Source organism: Salvia splendens, chromosome 10, assembly GCF_004379255.2.
Source record: "Salvia splendens isolate huo1 chromosome 10, SspV2, whole genome shotgun sequence".
NCBI classification, from domain to species: Eukaryota; Viridiplantae; Streptophyta; class Magnoliopsida; order Lamiales; family Lamiaceae; genus Salvia; species Salvia splendens.
The window spans coordinates 16,915,670-16,934,358 of record NC_056041.1 but is presented as its reverse complement, the minus strand read 5'-3'; the positions used below and the strand labels follow the sequence as shown (position 1 = coordinate 16,934,358).

The window sequence follows — 18,689 nt, the reverse complement described above, 5'->3', positions numbered from 1 at the left end:
CATTCTATCAAAAATCAACGTGGGATAAATATTTTCTGATAATTCCTTTTTTCACTCTAATATTCTCGCCTCGCTTACCTTTCTCATCTCTCTTTTTTTGTTATGCTTTTCACTAAAACAACTATGTACCTCTTTCGTCCCAAGGTAGTTAGAGCATTTCTTTTGGCCACATAATTTAAGAAATTAACGTATTAAAGTGAAGAGAATGAAGTAAGAAAGAGAATAAATAAGAAAGAGAATAAAGTAAGAGACATCAAGACATAGTAAAATATAAAAGAAGATAATTTTTTGCCAAAAATGAAATAAGCTTGGGACAACCAAAAAGAATATCAGTCAACTACCTTGAGACGAGACGAAGGAAGTACTTACATAAATCAGGAAGATATGTAATGTAACTGACTCAGATATATCCTTTTACTTTTTAAACTCACACAAACATTAGTATATAAAAAGGAACATTGGCTGTCTACATTAGTAGCTAAACCCATTTTGTTTAGCGTCAATATGTATCTAATGTGTTTTAAACACAACATCTTGTATTGTGTTTTCTAAAACAGAAGATGATCACATCTCCTCAAACGGAATATAGTTTCTCTGTAGTAATTTGTGCATTTATTTTTAGTGATATACTGTAGTAGTTATTTTTCAGCACTAAAAAAGTTAGCTTTTAATTATTCTATTCGATAAAACCTTGTAGTTACTTCGCCCAAACCAAATGCCACCTTACCAATAACTATAACTATAAGCACTAAAATCCCATGTCATAAAGTGATAAGAGACAATTACTAGAAAGAATGTTTAACCTAATAAAAGTTTCAGGAGTTGAGAATCATGAAATCACTGGTTATGACTATATACCTGCTTCTACATTCCTATAAAAGAATTTCCAAACATTGTTACCCTTCTTCAGAAGTGGCTGCATACTAGTATCAAAGGGTATTCACTTTCTCCTTTCCTTAATTTGCTGCAAAATTTGAGCAATAGTCATATCATCTCCAGCCTCAGCTTGATCATCTCTTCTTAATCCCTCTTCCACTAGCGTTTGCTTCGAACGATCCCCGTCTCCAGTTTTTCTCCTTTTACACTGGTAAAAGATGTGGATCTGGGAACTTTTCTTCCTCTTCCTCAGTGAGTCATCAACGTTAAATGGTGACGGACTTGTTGCATCATCTCCTGGTTGCTGAAGGGATGAGGCGAGATTCATGTCATCCCCTTCTATTTCCACCAAAGCTAGCTGCATGTCTTCAATGTTCTTCCCTTCCGTGGAACCAGCTTCTGTTGCTCTCGTATCATCAACCAAAATGTCTGGGTCAGGGAAAGACAATGGATGATCATCTGTTGCATTGGTCAGTTTTTTATCCATTTTCATTCGTCTTTTCATCACAGCTTGCCTTGGCGCTTTGGACTTCGTCTGTTGACCTTCCTTGAGCACTTGACTCTTCCGCTTTCTCAGATGCAGCTTAGAAGCCTTTGCAGGTTGTGTGATTATGGCATCCTTGCCTCCAAGTTCGACTTCTAGAGTTGGTTCTTCAACTGGATCAAGATGTTGAGCTTCCTTGAGCACTTGACTTTTCCGCTTTCTTGGATGCAGCTTAGAAACCTTCACCGGTTGTGTGATGATGGCATCCTTGCCTCCAAGTTCTACCTCTGGAGTTGGTTCTTCTCCCGGATCAAGATGTTTGTACTCTTCAAAGCATGCTTCATCACTTATAACTGCAGCAGATGTGGTAGCAGCATCTTTTCTGCAATGGAAAACACAATCATCAATCATTTTGGAAAAGAAAATCATAAGTATTATTATTGCAATGGACAAGGGAATACCCTGATCTCTTCTTCTGTGGCCTAGATTTTCTCGTAGTGTTACCATCACTAACACGAGGCTCTGTAATCTCTTCCCCCTCGTATACATCAAGTAACCGTGTACTTCTCTTCCGCAAACGTGTACTTCTACGCGTTCCTTCTCTGTGAACGGAGCTTCCTTGCATTTCAAGCTCATTCCCATCAGTCAACATCAGAACTACTTCTGAATTTTCACTGCATTAAGGAAGGACATGAAAAAAGGTCAATACAAGTTAAAGTATATGGGATAATGGTGGGGTCACAGGAAACAGGGGAACCATAGAATTATCCTTTACCTGGAAAGGTCGTCTTCTTCATTATGTTTACGTGCCCCCCTCCGCCTAGGAATTATGAAAAAGCAAGTATCAGGTTCAAACTGTATTAAAATGACTAAGAACAATGCCATACCTTCTTGATATTTTCTTTTTTTGCGTAGAAGGATCAATATTTTCATTTCCAGTAATACGCAATGGCTCTGGCAATAGAAAGTCTTTAGGTCCAAGGGCAGGTCGTTCAGACTCCCTATCGACAAAATTTGATATCAGAGCAACCTTTTGTATCTTTCTAGCAGTTTGCAGCAGAGGAACTTCAGCTGGACATAACACCTTCCATCTCCTAAATTCATGTAAACATTTGAGAATTGGAGCAGAAAAATTACACATATCCACAGTTACTGATATGATCCCACATCTGTTTTACATTAGAGTGTGGAATAATATATATTAAGGGAGTCAACAACCATTACCTTTGACCATTGTTTTGGGTTAAGTTAGGCCTTTCTCTCTTTTATGCTTACCAACTTGGTGCGGTGAGCGTGGATCCAGATGTCCTACCCATAGGTGTGACCAAAGGGGTGCCACAGAAAAATGGGGCCCGAAGGAAAAGGGCAGCAAAAGGAACATGGGCCCGTGCCACCCGGCAAACCCAAAGCCACGGACCCACCATCCCTTTTGCTGCTCTTTTCCATCCTTCGGGCCCACATTTTTTGGTGGCACCTTTTGGTCACACCCACGGGTAGCCCCTTTCCTCAAGACATCCGGATCCACACTCCCGCACCAAATTGATAGGCATACAAGATTGGAAGCTCTAACTTAACCCAAAACCATGGTCAAAGGTAAAGGGCTGACTCCCTCTCATATATTATTCCACACTTAAGTGTGAAACTGATGTGAGATCGTACCGTTACAAAGTCAAACAAAGAAAAAAAAAACTCTAAACAGACTCTGGCAGTAAGACGGAGACATACCTCAAACAAAGGTTATCAGTGCGATGGGGAATACAGGCAGCAACCTTGGACCAACAGTATCCATGCTTTGCAATAGCCTCTTGCAATAATAAATCTTCTTCTCTGGTCCATTCGCCATGAATGATGGACGGATCCAAGCAATTGACCCATCTGTAGCATTCAAGGCCCACGATTATACACACATAAAATTAAGATATAAATCTCTCACCTACATTTATTTATTATGCACACATACACACCCATAAATGTATATGTAAGGAATATTACCTTTCTCTGCATTGTACATGTGTACGACCCGGCACACACTTGGCTACTTTTCTCCATGTTTTTGCCCCAAAAAGCGTTACAGCAACTTTCAAGCGTTTGTCTTCCTCTAGAGTCCATGTTCCAGATCTTTTCCTGGCTGGATGAAGGGTCTTCAACCATCTGCTTTCACATGTTGAAGTTGAAGAGCTTAACAAACCATTTGACCAAAATAATAGCATCAAGTCTTCTATGCATGATTATAGCCCACCACGCCCCAATCCCCAACAAACAAATAAAGAACAACAGTTAAGATTACATACTCAAGATACCCGGGTGTTTGGCTAAGCTTATTTTATAGAGCTTATAAGATGTTCAAGAGGTAATATGTCAAGGGCTTATAAGTTGTTAAAGTAGAGAAAACTGAAGACGGATGAAATTGAAAGGGTATCTGTGGCAGATAACAACCCATAGTAGGACTGTTTTTGTGAATTGGTTGTTGCTTATAGGATAATGAAAATATAAGTTGGGTTGAAGAACTTATTTTGTGGGGAACTTATTTTTACATTTATGAGCTGTTTAGAAGCTTATTTTGCCAAGCACTTTTCATAAGCTCATAAGCTATTTTGGAGCTTATTTTTTCAAACAAATGCTTATAAGCTTATAAACAACGTATAAGCTGTTTTAAAGGGCTTATAAGCTCAAACAACCTTTAAAGTTTAAACATATGAAATTTGGTTATTTGATCACATTGTACATAAACTCACGACTTAACCAGGAGAAGCATAAAATTAAAATTATAGTTAAGCATATTAACTGACCTATTAGAGCACTGGGTACCTGTTCTTCCTTTTAATGCATTAGCAACGACCTGCCAATTGCTCTCACCATACGTCTCTACGGCAGCTCGAAGTTGATTGTCCTCCTCCGAGGTCCACTCTCTTTTGAGTATTGAAGCATTAAGACTTCTTTGATAGCGTGATAAGCATTGAAACGGGGTTCTGTTTGTCCCAAGTGTTGCAGCAAAATCAATCCAGTTAATAAAACCCTTCTCTTGTATAATGTGCAAGATATTCTTGTCCTCCATCGCAGTCCAAGGGCCATGATTAATTAAGGGGTCTTCAGAGTTCAAATACCTGCAAAGTAAGAGTATTTGGCTTATCATTTAAAAGGTACATACAGTGTCCATTCCATATGCTTCAATGATCTGGCAGTCACCTTTCTAGACAACTAGAACAGATAAAATATATATTATTCCTAATTACGTAGTGAAAAGAGAAATGAAAAGTAGCCACCTCTAGGAAAAATGATCTAGCAATTTGGATTTCAAAAGTTTGAAACGCCCTAAAGTGGGCTGTCTACTATACTCTGTCTTGACGCTCATGACACTTCCATAAAGACACTTGTAAACTAGACAAGATATCCACCTAAAGCCATAAAAATAAAATATATAAAGAGATCAGATGAAGAGTATAGCTAGAATCCAATCTCCATACTCCATCTGTGCCTGATACAAACAAACACCTGAAAGCTACCATTTTTATGATCTTCTATCAACATTCAACGACATAATCAATGTTATCAAGAGTTCTTGTGAAGGATTTATATTAATAAATGCAAACCTATCCCACAACATTTATTTCCCTACTACTCCAAAAAATTCCAGCTTTAAACAGAGAGTATAAGTCTTTTCATGAAACCATCTTAAATCAAAGAAACTACACCAACTTACATCACTTGGCATTCTGCACCAGTCCGTCGAGGAACATACATAGCAGCTAGCTGCTCCCAGTTAACCTTAGGCAAGAATTGTCTCATTCTCTCAGGTGTTAGATCAGTTTCTTTAATTGTTTCCATGATGCTGTCAACATTACTTGACTCATAATATCCATTTGCCTCACTGCAAAAAAAACAGCATACTGAATAAGACTGAAACTAACATGTTTAAAGATCAATTACGACTACCCATCCCCTCTCCCAAAAAAAATGATAAAGAAGGAAACAATTAAGAATTAGAGCTAATCAGAAACATACACGCAGAGACTTTCAGAAGGTCAAGTAGGAACACATTTCACTATCTAATTCTCTAGTAACACCTTTTAAAATATTTCATTCTTTCTTTTGCTTGAGAAGTTTAACTTGTCTATATTTCCATGCACCCCCTTCCCTCTTTTTATTATATTAATGTAATAAAATTTCAAATTAAAAAAAATTCAACTGAGTGTACCAATATGCCTATTGCATCTATTTCTCAGATCCTGATTGGAAAAAAATCCCCCACTGAATGCATTAAAATCATCCATCTCAAACTCATTGTCATCATCAACAAATCAAAAAAGTTAGGCCTGTATGCAGCCACGATTAAATAACCAAAGACAAGACAATGAGACATTCATTGAAGTGTGAAAACTAACAACAAGAGGACAACAATACTCAAGAATTAGTTGTTCTCTATTAACATAATGACAGCTAAGTGGTTCATAGCCCAAAAAGAACATGAAAGAAACAAAACTCAAGCATGTGTGTCTTTAGTGCAGCCATTATCTTCAAACCCATTGCCAGGGAGATACATGTGTTTTCTCATACTTTAGTTCACTGTTGTGAATGGAAACCAAACACAAAAGAGCTTTGTGAGTTTACACTGAGGCAAGCGCACTGACCAAATTTTCATGAAAAAACCCATGAAACCAAATCAACATAATGGTATAAAAAAAACTGTCAGATAATCATTACAAGCACACATGACATTCTAAGATCTTGTAATTCATTTTGCCAAAGCAGTATTTTGCTAATTTAGAAGGAAAATTTGTATGCATTTAAAAAGCATGTGCTTCGTGTACCAGGGAGTAAGACCATGCAACAACTCCTGCATGAATGCATGCCAGGTAAACATACAAGCCAGTAATCCGTATAGTAAATATTTACACTACAAGAGAAATCATACTTGAGTCGATCAACACATTGCTGGAGCAACATTTCCTGAAATTGTTGTTTCACACCCTTCAAAAGATTCTCCCTCTCTTCCTTAGACCACTTCTCCTTATTACAAGGGATAGAAAATGTTTCCATTGCCTCCTTATAGTTGGGAACATGTACATTCTCTGGAGGTCCCTTGCACGAAGCAGGAATATTGTTTTCGTTGGGCTGCATATGTCAGTAAAGTGTTTGAGCATCTACAGGCAAATAATAAAAGAAAATTCTAACAGATTGAGAAGAAGCAATTGAGTAACTAATCCATGTTCATCAGCTGTTAACTCTTATCCACTTCATACAGCCATGAACTGATAATAAGAGACAGTGGGCAATAGATAAGCAAAAACTGCTACTGTTATTATCAAGTATGTAAATTGAAAATGGTATGAGCTCCAGCAATACAGAACACCATATCCAACATAATAGTAATAGTTCTACAGTAGATCACGAAATTCAATAACGCTTATTTAGAATAAGAGAATAAAAGACCTTCAGGTTTGCCTTCAGCTTTGGCACTGAAATTAACCGAACACGAGGATCTTTTTTCTGTGAAAAAGATCTCCCAATCCTCTTCTTGCTATCAACCTGAAAGTTTTTAAGAATTCTGACACCCTCTATTAGCTTATCAAGTTCCTCCATCCTGGCTTCCACTTGCATCATCTTACTCCTTATAAGTTTTTGACACAATCTGTTCTTCTTGATAGCATCAACAAATGCTAGGGCTGAGTTAGGAAATTGAGAAGTTCTGAGTGGCAATTCAGCCTCATCATCAACACCTGTTTCATTCCATTCAGCTAGATCAGAACTCCCACCAGCATTATCACATGCTTCTACATTCTTTCCAGTAGGCTCGCTCGTATCTACACAATTGAGAAACCCTTCTCGAGCATTAGTTCTCTCAACAAAGCTATTCGAAGTTTCCTTTTCCGAGTCTATAATAGTAGCACCCACCTGCTCATGTGTATGCGAAAATTCCTCAAAGTTGTCCTTCAAGCTGCCTGCATCAAATAACCCAAAACAATTATGCTATAAGAAACAAAACCAAAAGGAAAGAGAAAAACAAATAGAATTCCAAATCAACCGGCAATATGTAAGTAGACTTCTGTAAACTCCAATTCACTCAATTGAACGCGAATTTAACACAATTAAACAACTAAACCGCATCGATTCAATTAGTGGAAACAACGGGCAGCATATACCATCATTATAGGCAGAAAACCGCCGCTGAATAGCTCGGAGGGTTTCGTAATCGTCCTCAATATCCTCGCTGTCGGACCAATCAGGCAGCACGGTACACGACGGTTTCGTCTTGAGAGGTTCTTCCCCCAAATTCGTGGGAAAGGCGAACCGTTTCTGAATGCTCTGAACTAATTGATGGTCATCGTCTCCCTCACTGACAGAGTCCCCCTCGGAAGAGGAACCTGGACTAGCAATGCCGGAGGCGGCGGCGGCGGTTGTTGTGGAGGTAGGTGTTTCGTCGATTAGCTGACAAGCCCTTCTTAGTGCCTCCATATCTTCGCTGAATCCATCGTCGGAATCGGAGATTTCTTCCTTAGACGAAGGCATCTCGAGTAATTTTGAACCGGGGGAGCGTTCGAATCTGTTGCGATTTGGCTATTTTCCCGCCAAGGCCCAAAATACTGAGATTTTCCAGCCAAAAGATTGTCCAGCTGTATCTGTATGTGAGCTCCACTAAATAGTTTTGTGGCAAATTTTTAGTTTTAGTTAAGAGCGGCGAGCTAAGGATAGACTCGGTGGCGGCCTGTCGGCGATGGATTCGATTCGCGGCGGACGAAGAGGAATTGAGAAGAAGAAATAGAAGGCGGGGAGACTTTCGCCGGTAATGGAAGAAGAAAAAGATGAGGGAATTTGGTTACCGGAGAGAGAGGAGGAGAAGAAGAGGCGGGCCGCGGGCGGGCGGGCTTTGCTGTGATGAGACCTAACTAAATTCAAGAATTGGGCCTTTAATATTAAACTTCTTTTCAGTTTTTTTATTCTTGAAAAACCTTGGTCATTATTATTAGTCTCATTTTTTATAGTTATAATAAATCCACTGCATTGAAGAGTAGAAAATGGAGTACTTAAATTTGATGCACTGAAAAAATAAAACCGCTCTCCCATGATTCAAAATCATATTTTTTGTGAGGGGAACAAATTCAATAATAATTTGATCCTTTCAAATTAAACATCATCGCTGTGCAATGTGCATAATGCATTACTTTATAAAAAAATACTACAAATTTTCAAAATTCCGAGTATTGCCTGCCTCATTATTTCTATATGGTCAATATCAATATTGTTGTTAGCTGGATCAAATTAGTTGCCAATATACTTCAATTAATTATGTTGCCATTAGGTAGGATTCCCATTATTGCTTTTACACTCTTTTTTTTTCAACTTTTTATGACTAAAATGTCCATCAACCTATGAAGCCATTTCTTACATTTCTGAATTTAAAAATAAATTACATACTTACTAGTATTAAATATATAAAGTTATACTTATGTTCCATATGCCTTGAGGCATATCTTTTTGGCATGTGAATTAGAAAATGAATGTGTAATGGATTAATTAATAATAGCATAAAATGGAAGTGAGAAAAGATAGTACAGTAGAACTATAGAAAAGTGAATAATTAAGAGAAATTAGATAGTACTATTTTGTATTTAGTCAAAAAAGTAAATAACTGAAATAATGTAAACCAATCCAAAATAGAATAAAACTTATGTAAAGTGGAGGGAGTGCTTAATATGACAACCAGTTTTGATTATTACGAAATCAAATCCTCATTTTCTATGAATATAACGATGTATTTTCAGTGACATCTGTCAATATTTTTAGTTTAAACAGTAAAATCAAGAGGTTAAAAATCACAAAAAGAATATAAAATTGCCAACCACTATTTATAAACAACGTAAATTAAATTAGTTGTAGTCAAATTAACACAATCATCACTTGGTATAAAATGGCGCCAAATATTTGGATTACTGACAATATATATATAGATCTGTCACGAATATTTTCTTACGATAAAATGAAAAGAGAGATGAGATTAAGTTGAATGTAAAATAAGTAAGTTATACGCCAACAATTACAAAACCCAAACAACCAAAACTAATTACATAGCACAAATAACAGCACCAAAACGACTCACTACAACTCAAACGAAGACAAAGGTTTCACAAACGAACTGACAAAGAACAAATAAACAAACTCAAAAGGCATCATCAACATATTATTTGATTCTAACCTTCAAAGCAAATCCAAGATGCTGAATCTTGGAGCCCTTCAAAAACGAGCACCACACGCAGCTTTTCACAATCACTAACGATGGAGATGGAAAGAGAGGCGTGCGAACAATAACTTATTCATCACAAAAGCACAGACAGATCTGTAGCTTGCTTCCGACAGCAATAAGATGAAACTGCTGCAGTTGTCAGCAAACGACCAAAAATGGCAGCAACAGAGCACAACCCCGTTTAGGATATCTCAAGCGAGCTATAATGTCTCTCTCTTCCAAAAGTAGAATAACAGACTTAAAACTTATCCATCTAATTTACAGGAATCTAAGTATCAAGGAACCAGTAGCACAGAATTCAAACATCACTGTGGCGGCGTCACCTTCCATATGCGGACACAAGCATCCTCACCAGAACTAACTACAGTGTTGTCATCACTAAAAGCCAATCCATAAACTCCACCCAAGTGAGCTCCTTTGATAGTAATCCGCTGATCTGCTGGCTTATCTATTTTATATACAATGACACATGTGTCGAGTGATCCAGTTGCAATCAATTCGTTATTAGGAGACCAGGCCAAGCAGTTTACTCGAGCCGTATGGTATAACATATTTTTAAGCTTTATCTGGAACAATGTCAATAAGTATATATGTCAATGTCAAGTAAAAAAAGACTCGATGATACATTCTTCTTTTTGGGGATAGTGATGATAATGTCAAATAACATCATTAACAAAGAAAAAGAAAGAGAATACTACAGTAATAGTAAATCATCATAATAGCAACTACACAGACAAAGAGAATTACTACTACCACTAGGTATCTTCAACTAGAGATGACAATTATATTTCCATTTGATGCTGAAATTTGGAAATTGAGGGCTTTCAAAGCCCATTGTATTATTGACTTTCCTCTTCTAAGTCAATATTGTCGTTAGACATCAGGGAGTGCAAGTCAAAGAGTCGGGAAGCCCTAACTCACCCGCACCAACTCTTGACTTAATAACTCAGTTGTCCGATGTACAATGACAAAATCGACAATACATGAGGACTCCAAAAAAGTCATCCATCAATCTTGAGTTAAGGTGTCAAAGACTCAAATGGATGTATAAATCTCAAGTCCAAATTCACGCAAAAAATAGGAGGGGACATTGCTGAAACGTTTTAAAGTTAGGTCTAATTTGCAAAAAGGTCAAAAGATTGGGAAATATTTAGTAAACTATATCTTTCCAGAATCAAAAGTATTGAATTTGAAAGACCCAAACCATAATTTAATGTTGACGTACCTCATGAGTAGCACGATCCCAAACGACAGCTTCTCGATTAGAATCAGCAGATGCAAACATGGAAATATCAGGTGAGTAGTGAATTACAGTGATAGGACCTCGATGTTTTTCAAGTACAGCCTCTTCTTTCAGTGTATCACCCAGGACAGAGTAGACATGCAATTTTCCATCCTTAGCACCCACAACAGCTTCATTTCCATTAGGTGCAACACTACATGCTGTCGCAGTGAACCCCAGATCAATAGTGGATACAACTTTTGTACCACGGAGGAGTGTAACACCAGTATCATGTGAAACCATTACAAGATCAGGAGAAAGAATGGCAAGACTCAAGTCACTTGGCTGACAGGAAACATCAACACTATCTGCATCCCCACATTGGTCTCCAAGCATAGGAATTCTCCAAACCTTCACAAAATAAAAAACAAAACAAAGCATCAATACAAGAGATGCCTAAGAAACATAACACAGAATATTAACTCATTTATATGTTGCACAAGGACATCAAAGAATTTAACAACTTCCAACCAAAAATTATGAAAAATTGAATCATAAAAGAGGCTCTTACATGCAAAATAATAGCTCAAGTGCCACATATTTGCTCTATAATTTTGAACAAAAAAACTAATTAGTTGATTGATTATTTGATGGAGCTTTAAAAGTGTTAGAATCAGGCAGTAAACAGATATATAGATATGCAGATTGCATTAAGCTCCAAGAAAAAGTCCAATTATAATCCTAATTTCCATGAAAGCACAATATTCCGTCAATATACTTGTAAAGTTGCTGATAAAGTTATGTTCGCTGGACGAATTACATGGCTAAAAGATGCTGAGAAAGTTGTGCAAGTCTAGGTCGAGGAAGTTAAAATGAAGTATACATGAGATTAATAGGAAATATAAAATTTACTATACACAAAGTGAAATGTAAGCTATTGCTGAATTATAATGATGAGAAATATTATACTATTATTTCCTAACCTTGTTGTCAAATCCTGATGCCACTATTTCTCCTTCAAGAGCTTCAAAACATTTAGTTTGAGTGCTAACATTCCTTTCTAGCTTTCCAGAGAACCCTGTACCTTGAATCCACTTAATTATTTGGCCATCGAAACTTGTCGTTAGTATAATTTGGGGGGCACCTTTCAGCAGTACTAGTGAATTAATATTTTTCATGTGTCCAGATAATTCTAGAGGAGCTTTGTCAAGATCACCGGAAGAGTACAGAAAAATACTGCCACCAAGAGAAACAGTGACTATGTGATCATTCTGCCATAGACAGCCAACTAGCATGTCATTTACTCCACCAGATCCAGGACACGTCAATGTTTTTACCAGATTTCCATTACTATCAGCAGATACCTCCCACACCTTGGCAGTTTTGTCAGCAGACACTGTTATGACCTGAAATGGGATTCAGTGTAAAACACAATAATACAAATATCAAGCATACAAGAAATCACAGCTAGATGTTTGTTGGGGGGCGGGTCAGCTGAACTTGTTTTCAATCATCAGATTGAAGCTAGAATATTGGAATATAATTAAGCAATTATGTGCAAGCATATTCACCATATAGACTTATAACTGATTTAAGTTCCCATGCATCTTTCATATAAAATGTCAAGAGATGCAATTTGTCCAGAATGTATATGATGGTTCTAACCACTTGCATGTTGCACATAGGGCCTAGGTGCAGGTTCGGAGCTGCCTATTAAAACCATCATATAGCATTTCACTGCTTAAAATAAGTCACTAGCAATACAAAGAAAAATACATGGTTGTTGATATAGAAAATGGAACACAAAAGTATTGCCTTGCAATTGCTTGATCATATGGACCTTTTTTATTATAAGTACCACCTTCCCATAATTGCATCCACCCATCTCCATTTTGCATGTTTTGCTACACACATAAACCATGCATATCTATACATTTTGTGCATAGGTAGTTCCCCATAATGACAAGAATCAAGATCAATTAAGATGACAATCACTCTCCCACTCAATTACGGGAAGGTGGTCCTTATAATAAAAAAAAGGTGTATATGATCAAGCACTCATGCTCACACCCTATCACACAAAGCGCATTGTATTACCAAATACCACAAACTATCACATTCGAAAGTTTTAGTATGGAGAAATTGGTAATAATTGAGCAAAAGAATATGGAGAACAAAATGAATTTAAAAGCAGACTCAACTAAATTGAACCATAGGAGCTCAATAGGTACTTTGCTTGTTTTACAATTTGTTATTCAACTTAACAAGACTTCAGATGCTTGGTTTTGATTCTGGCCAATTACAAATGAGTATGGTTACTGTAATAATGAATGTCATATTCATACTGGATTTTAACATTCATGTATTTCAGTAAATTGGCATCAGATCCTCCATTTCATCTCAATTTGACTTAAAACCATTCCACACGCACACACACACGCACACATGCATGTATGCATAAATGACATGACCAAATAAAAGTTCTGGCATGCAATAATATCATCAATTAGACACTAATTCCTGAGAGGTGACGGGAAAATTTATATAGTCTAGACTCTATACTTTTATAATTTATCTTCTTGGAGCTCATATGTTTCTGCAGCCTTGTACAATCTAGCTTTGTAGCATAAATATGTGGAAGTTTGGGTTGAAAACCTGACTTAGTAATCAAAGCAAACAAACATCCCATCATGTTTATGCGGACATTGGTCATTATAAATTTCCAGGATAACGAGCAACTACATGTTTCAAGACAAAATATAATATTCTCAAGGTTTCATTCAACTCGTTAGAGAAAGTACTAAGAAATAAAGTCAGTGACTTTGAGACAACAAAGTCAACTGTGGTTATTAAGAAGCCTTTTTAGAAACAATACTTCTTCTTAGCAGAGAAGTAGTTACAACCAATCCCAGATCCAATGGTTCTATAATTTTATGCCATTTAAAATTTCTAAGTTTTCTAATAATCACATAAAAAGAGGAAATTCGTGCAAAATTTAATTTTCGAATAATAGAACAAATCCTAGGACAGGGTATATGTAGTAATTCAGTTTGTGATGTGAACGAAATCATGAAATAAGTACATGTCGTAGTAAATAATCAAGATTTTCAGCAACAGTGTACTAGTTTATGCAGGGATTACCCTTTTGCTGTCAGGACTCCAACTAACTGCATATATACTGCCCTTGTGACCATCCTCAGAAGTCAGCTCCCCATTCATTTCTCCAGTCTTTGCATCATAAAGTAGACCCTTTTTGTCAGAGCTTACAGTAATAAATCTGGTCCCGTCAGGAGAAAAGCGAATGCAATTCACAAAATTTGAGTGTTCCCTGAAGGTCAATTAACATGCAAGGATATCATATAGCAAAACAAGAGATATATTAGAAACATAATAAACATTCTCAAGCATGGTTTGAAGGAAAAAAAAATCATTTAGCTAGTTGAGTAATTTAAACCATAAAGGTCTGCCACAATAAAATTCAAATTACAATTCCAAATTGAAGTATTTAATATTTATCAGTATATAAGGACTTTTTTCCAAGTTATTTGACAACCTCTATGGATCTTAGCAATAAACAATAAACAAACAAAACATATTTGATAGATTTATAATTAGATATTGTCCCTGAGGTAGTCAATGACAAAGATATGTGCAGTCTTATTCAAAGGACCAATTTAGATTAAATATTAGAAAAGGAACTGTCTAAATATCAAGTGAGATATACAAGTATTCATTTTTATCTAGTGAAAAGCTTGTCTATAATAACAAAATATAGCTTTTAATTCAAATAGTTATAACACACATTTATTTCCCTTATCACCATCTGAGTTTTTGAAGTTGCTTGCTTATAATTCTGAACAAATATTTCTACAGAAAATTTCAGCCTACGCAAAGGATAAAAAAAGAAGCATAAAAGCAACTTTGTCCATTCATCCCACTAAGGGAAAAGATTATCCTGTGATGACAGAATATCTCAGTGAACCTCATATTATTCTAAGCCGTGAAGAGTCAAGAGGAAGTGCTAACCACAGATGGGACCTAAATGCTACCACCTCTGTTAAGGTAGCATGCTTACAGCGTGATGAGCCCCTGGGGCATATAAACCAAGCGACCTACAATGGGATGAGATCATACTAAAATTTGACTAATTTCATTTCATGTTTGGGTAGATACTTAATACAGGTTACAGAACATGACATGCAGACTCTGATTCAGTGAATAACCACAGATGCAAAACCTGTGTGACATCTTGAACTTAAATGGAGGTCCTTCATAATAGTTAACCAAAAAGTCCTCGCCACATGATACAATTCGGAAAGGTCTTGTTGGCTTAAAGGCACAACTCAAAACTCTTTTTGAATGCCCATCAAATTCTCCAACATTGCTTCCTGAGTCCCACCTGCAAATACACTCAGATTTAGCATGGAACTAATTCAAGTTTCATTCAGATATAAAATAAATTTAAAAGGTAGTCGGATCTGTTGAAAATAGTTTGACTTCAAGGAAAATTATGCAGTTGCAGTTGAAAAGAAATTCTCAAGGTACCCACACTTGATTCCTTATCATCAGCAAATTATTTCAAGTATGTGTCTAAGGCCAAAAAAAACACTGAGCACATATATTTAAAGTCATATGTAGAAACTAGAAAGACATACTGTTAGGTTTTAATGGAAACAAACTTTTATGAGTGTGTTATCACTTATTCTAACACATTTCTAGCCATGAACCACTCACTACCACTGAAAAAACCTATCTTCCTATACCTAAAACTTCCTGAAGTGTTAGTAACAGAGGGAATTCATCAATAACCGGTAATTGAAATAAGATGATTCTTGCAAAGAGTGGAAACTTTTGTACAGATGTTTGCTCTATATCAAAAAATTGAAGCAGTTTTCAAATTACAAAATGAATTACAAGATCCTGGTAAGGTTGAATTATCATCTTGATGTGTTTAAAAAGATAAACAGTGATCACCAAGGAGCTCATTTATCAAATATATATACATACACATAGATAGTGATAAAAGTCCATTTGAAAAGCATCTATAAATGGTTGAGGATATAGAAGCTTAAAACTAAATCTCATTGCTCTAATCTCACCATTTCCAAAACCAGACCATCACCTAAGAAGTAATTCAGAGACAGCATGACTTACTTTTTATGATAAGCTCAAACTAAGTTCTTGAAATAATACTTGTAAACTGTATCAAAGTTAAATCTCATAAGATAAAAGCTCCCATCCTTCACGGAACAGGAAACAGGTGAAAGGTAGACCCCTAATGCATATTTGTTTGGTGAAAAGTAGAGGACAGCTAATTGGCTGGTCTTTGAGAGGAATACACATGGTTTGGTTTGAACTATCAATGTTGATTGTCAAATTGCCCTCCAGGTACACATATCTCGGGTGTGAATAAACTGAAAAAGAAACTCATTTTCCTCTGCAGATACCATCTTAATCCAGCAAACTTCTAATATTCAATGCCAATAGTTCTTTGTGATTCATGAATCATGAACTGCTTTAGCCAATTTCACACCTTAATATCCACAAATATTTTCTCCAAGAACACATACATGGACTGAGTTTTAACAGCATCAAATATCGATTAGATATGTGCAACATATGTGTGTGTGCGTGAGAGAGAGAGAGAGGGCAGCAATGCCAGTGCCAATGCCTCAATGCAATTGCTGCAATTTAGAAGCTCAAGAAACAATGTTCAATTCATTAGAACCATTAGCTTATCGGTTATTATTCTTCAATTTTTCTATCTCCAATCATAAAGCTCGCGCACATTCAAATTAAAAACATCCTATTCGAGAATACAACCCACATTTTAGGAACAGAAGCTTACACAAATGCGCGGACGAAGGATGTCCCCTTGCCGTCGCCGCACGCGACAATGCGCTCGCTATCGGCAGACCACTGCAGATCATCGATCCGCCCCGAGAGGACACGGTACTCCTTCTTGAGGACGAAATCGTTGTGCGTCCCCCAGATCCGCACGGTGCCGGACACGTCGCCCGAGGCGATCCACTCGCCGTTGGGCGAATAGCGCGCCACGGTAGCGGGATACATGTGCTCGCCGTAGACCTTGACCTCGAGCGGGCGATGGAGGTAGCGAATAATCACGGATCGGCCGTTACAGTAGAGGATTGAATTCGTTTTCGGATCGCCTGATATCAAAATGCCGCGGCCGCGCTCCGTCGACGGCACGCACGCGAAAGTCTCCTTGAGCTCCGCCATTTCTGTCTGGCTCGCTTTTTGGGAAAGTAGGAGTTAACGGATTGAGATTGAAATTGAGGATTGAGAATTTGAGAAATGTTAATTTATAGGATTTTCCTGGGTTGTGTGAGAGAGAGAATTTGAGAAATGTTAATTTAATTATTTGAATATCAATTGCAACATCTGTTATCGGATGCTATACTACTGTATTTTTTATTTATAATAATAATTTGCCTAGTAGTAAGTGAGTTGAATTTTAGTTTTATTATGAAATTCATTTGGATAAGTTGACTTATTATTTTTTCTGTTGTACTCTCAACATATTTGGTGATTTTTTAGGTATGAAGAATGGATTTCGCATTTCAAACACATTTTAATTGCGTGTCAAATAATAAAGATGCATCACTTCAGATTCATGTAATTTGATGGCTCAATCAATTGATAAACAAGATCGGATCCGTACCACGTGAAATTGAAACGCATTTCTCAACTTAAGAGATACTTGAAATTAACATTCGTTTTATCCATTCTGCAATTTTAAAAATAAAGTCTCAACGCATAGAACTTAATTCTAGAATTCACCTATTTTGAGAAAAAGTTTTATTTTCTGTCCATTGTTGATAGCCTTGATGGTATATGATGAGTTTTATTATTCCACACTACATTCTTCCTCATCTCGTCGTGCGTGCGGAATGTGATAAACACCCACAGTTATAGATGTAATAAACACACTAAACTAGAGTATGAAAGAGATTATAATTGTTAAGAGTATTGTTAGTTCCAATTAAATAAATTATTGGCAATTGAAACTAAAATAATACTTACAACTATCCTACATCGGTGTTCATATAGACTTGAAAACACTATATAATTCTAATGGGCCACACCTCCTATCACCAATTGGTTTTAGGATGAAACTCATGGATTTCTATCATGGTATTAGAGCGGGTCGCCAACTGTGAGTCAAATTTAACTGACCCAACAGTATATCTGGGGGCCGAAACAAAAAAATGACTGATGAAACTCATGGATTTCTATCATGGTATTAGAGCGGGTCGCCAACTGTGGGTCAAATTTAACTGACCCAACAGTATATCTGGGGGCCGAAACAAAAAAAATGGCTGACCCAGCAGTATATCTGGCTTAACATTTGGGCCACTTGTCCCAACCGATCAGAAAAAAATTGTACAAGTCGTCCAAACCCTGAAAAAAGTCCAACCCTTCCAAGGTTCACCTTGATGGGTTTGAGGGAGGGTGTTGGCAATTGAAACTAAAATAATACTTACAAATACCTCAAATCGGTGTTCACATAGACTTGAAATCACTATATAATTTTAATGGGTCACTCCTCCTATCACCAATTGATTTCCTAGGATGGAACCCATGAATTTCTATCACAAATTAACAAATATGAGTAAAAAAATATGGAGAGAAATAACCTTAATAAAGATTATAGGAGTACAAAAAATATGGAGAGAAATAACCTTAATAAAGATTATAGATCATACTGAAAACACCCTTGAATAAAAATACTACACCAAAAGAAGACTAAGATGACGAATCATATGAAAAATTCCAAAATAACATATTAAGTCTGAAATTACACAAAAATCTACAAAGTATTGTATGAGTTTTACACTAAAACTAAA

General features: G+C 36.6%; 2 protein-coding genes across 2 annotated transcripts; both read right to left on the bottom strand.

Moving 5' to 3' along the window:
* Window positions 1-730: 730 nt before the first annotated feature.
* On the bottom strand, window positions 731-8,234 carry LOC121752131. Its single transcript, XM_042147036.1, has 11 exons — window positions 7,501-8,234; window positions 6,791-7,299; window positions 6,273-6,472; window positions 5,061-5,228; window positions 4,150-4,464; window positions 3,353-3,511; window positions 3,086-3,235; window positions 2,248-2,454; window positions 2,136-2,180; window positions 1,822-2,034; window positions 731-1,742 (listed from the first exon to the last, which is right to left on the bottom strand). Exons 1-11 carry the CDS (start codon window positions 7,865-7,867, stop codon window positions 941-943), a joined length of 3,135 nt encoding a protein of 1,044 aa, XP_042002970.1. The 5' UTR covers window positions 7,868-8,234; the 3' UTR covers window positions 731-940.
* Window positions 8,235-9,325: 1,091 nt separating this feature from the next.
* LOC121752133 (actin-interacting protein 1-2-like) lies at window positions 9,326-17,199 on the bottom strand. The gene is made up of 6 exons (XM_042147043.1): window positions 16,670-17,199; window positions 15,059-15,220; window positions 13,963-14,149; window positions 11,805-12,227; window positions 10,825-11,232; window positions 9,326-10,165 (listed from the first exon to the last, which is right to left on the bottom strand). The coding sequence occupies exons 1-6, from the start codon at window positions 17,059-17,061 to the stop codon at window positions 9,905-9,907; spliced, it is 1,833 nt and encodes a 610-aa protein (XP_042002977.1). The 5' UTR covers window positions 17,062-17,199; the 3' UTR covers window positions 9,326-9,904.
* Window positions 17,200-18,689: the final 1,490 nt, after the last annotated feature.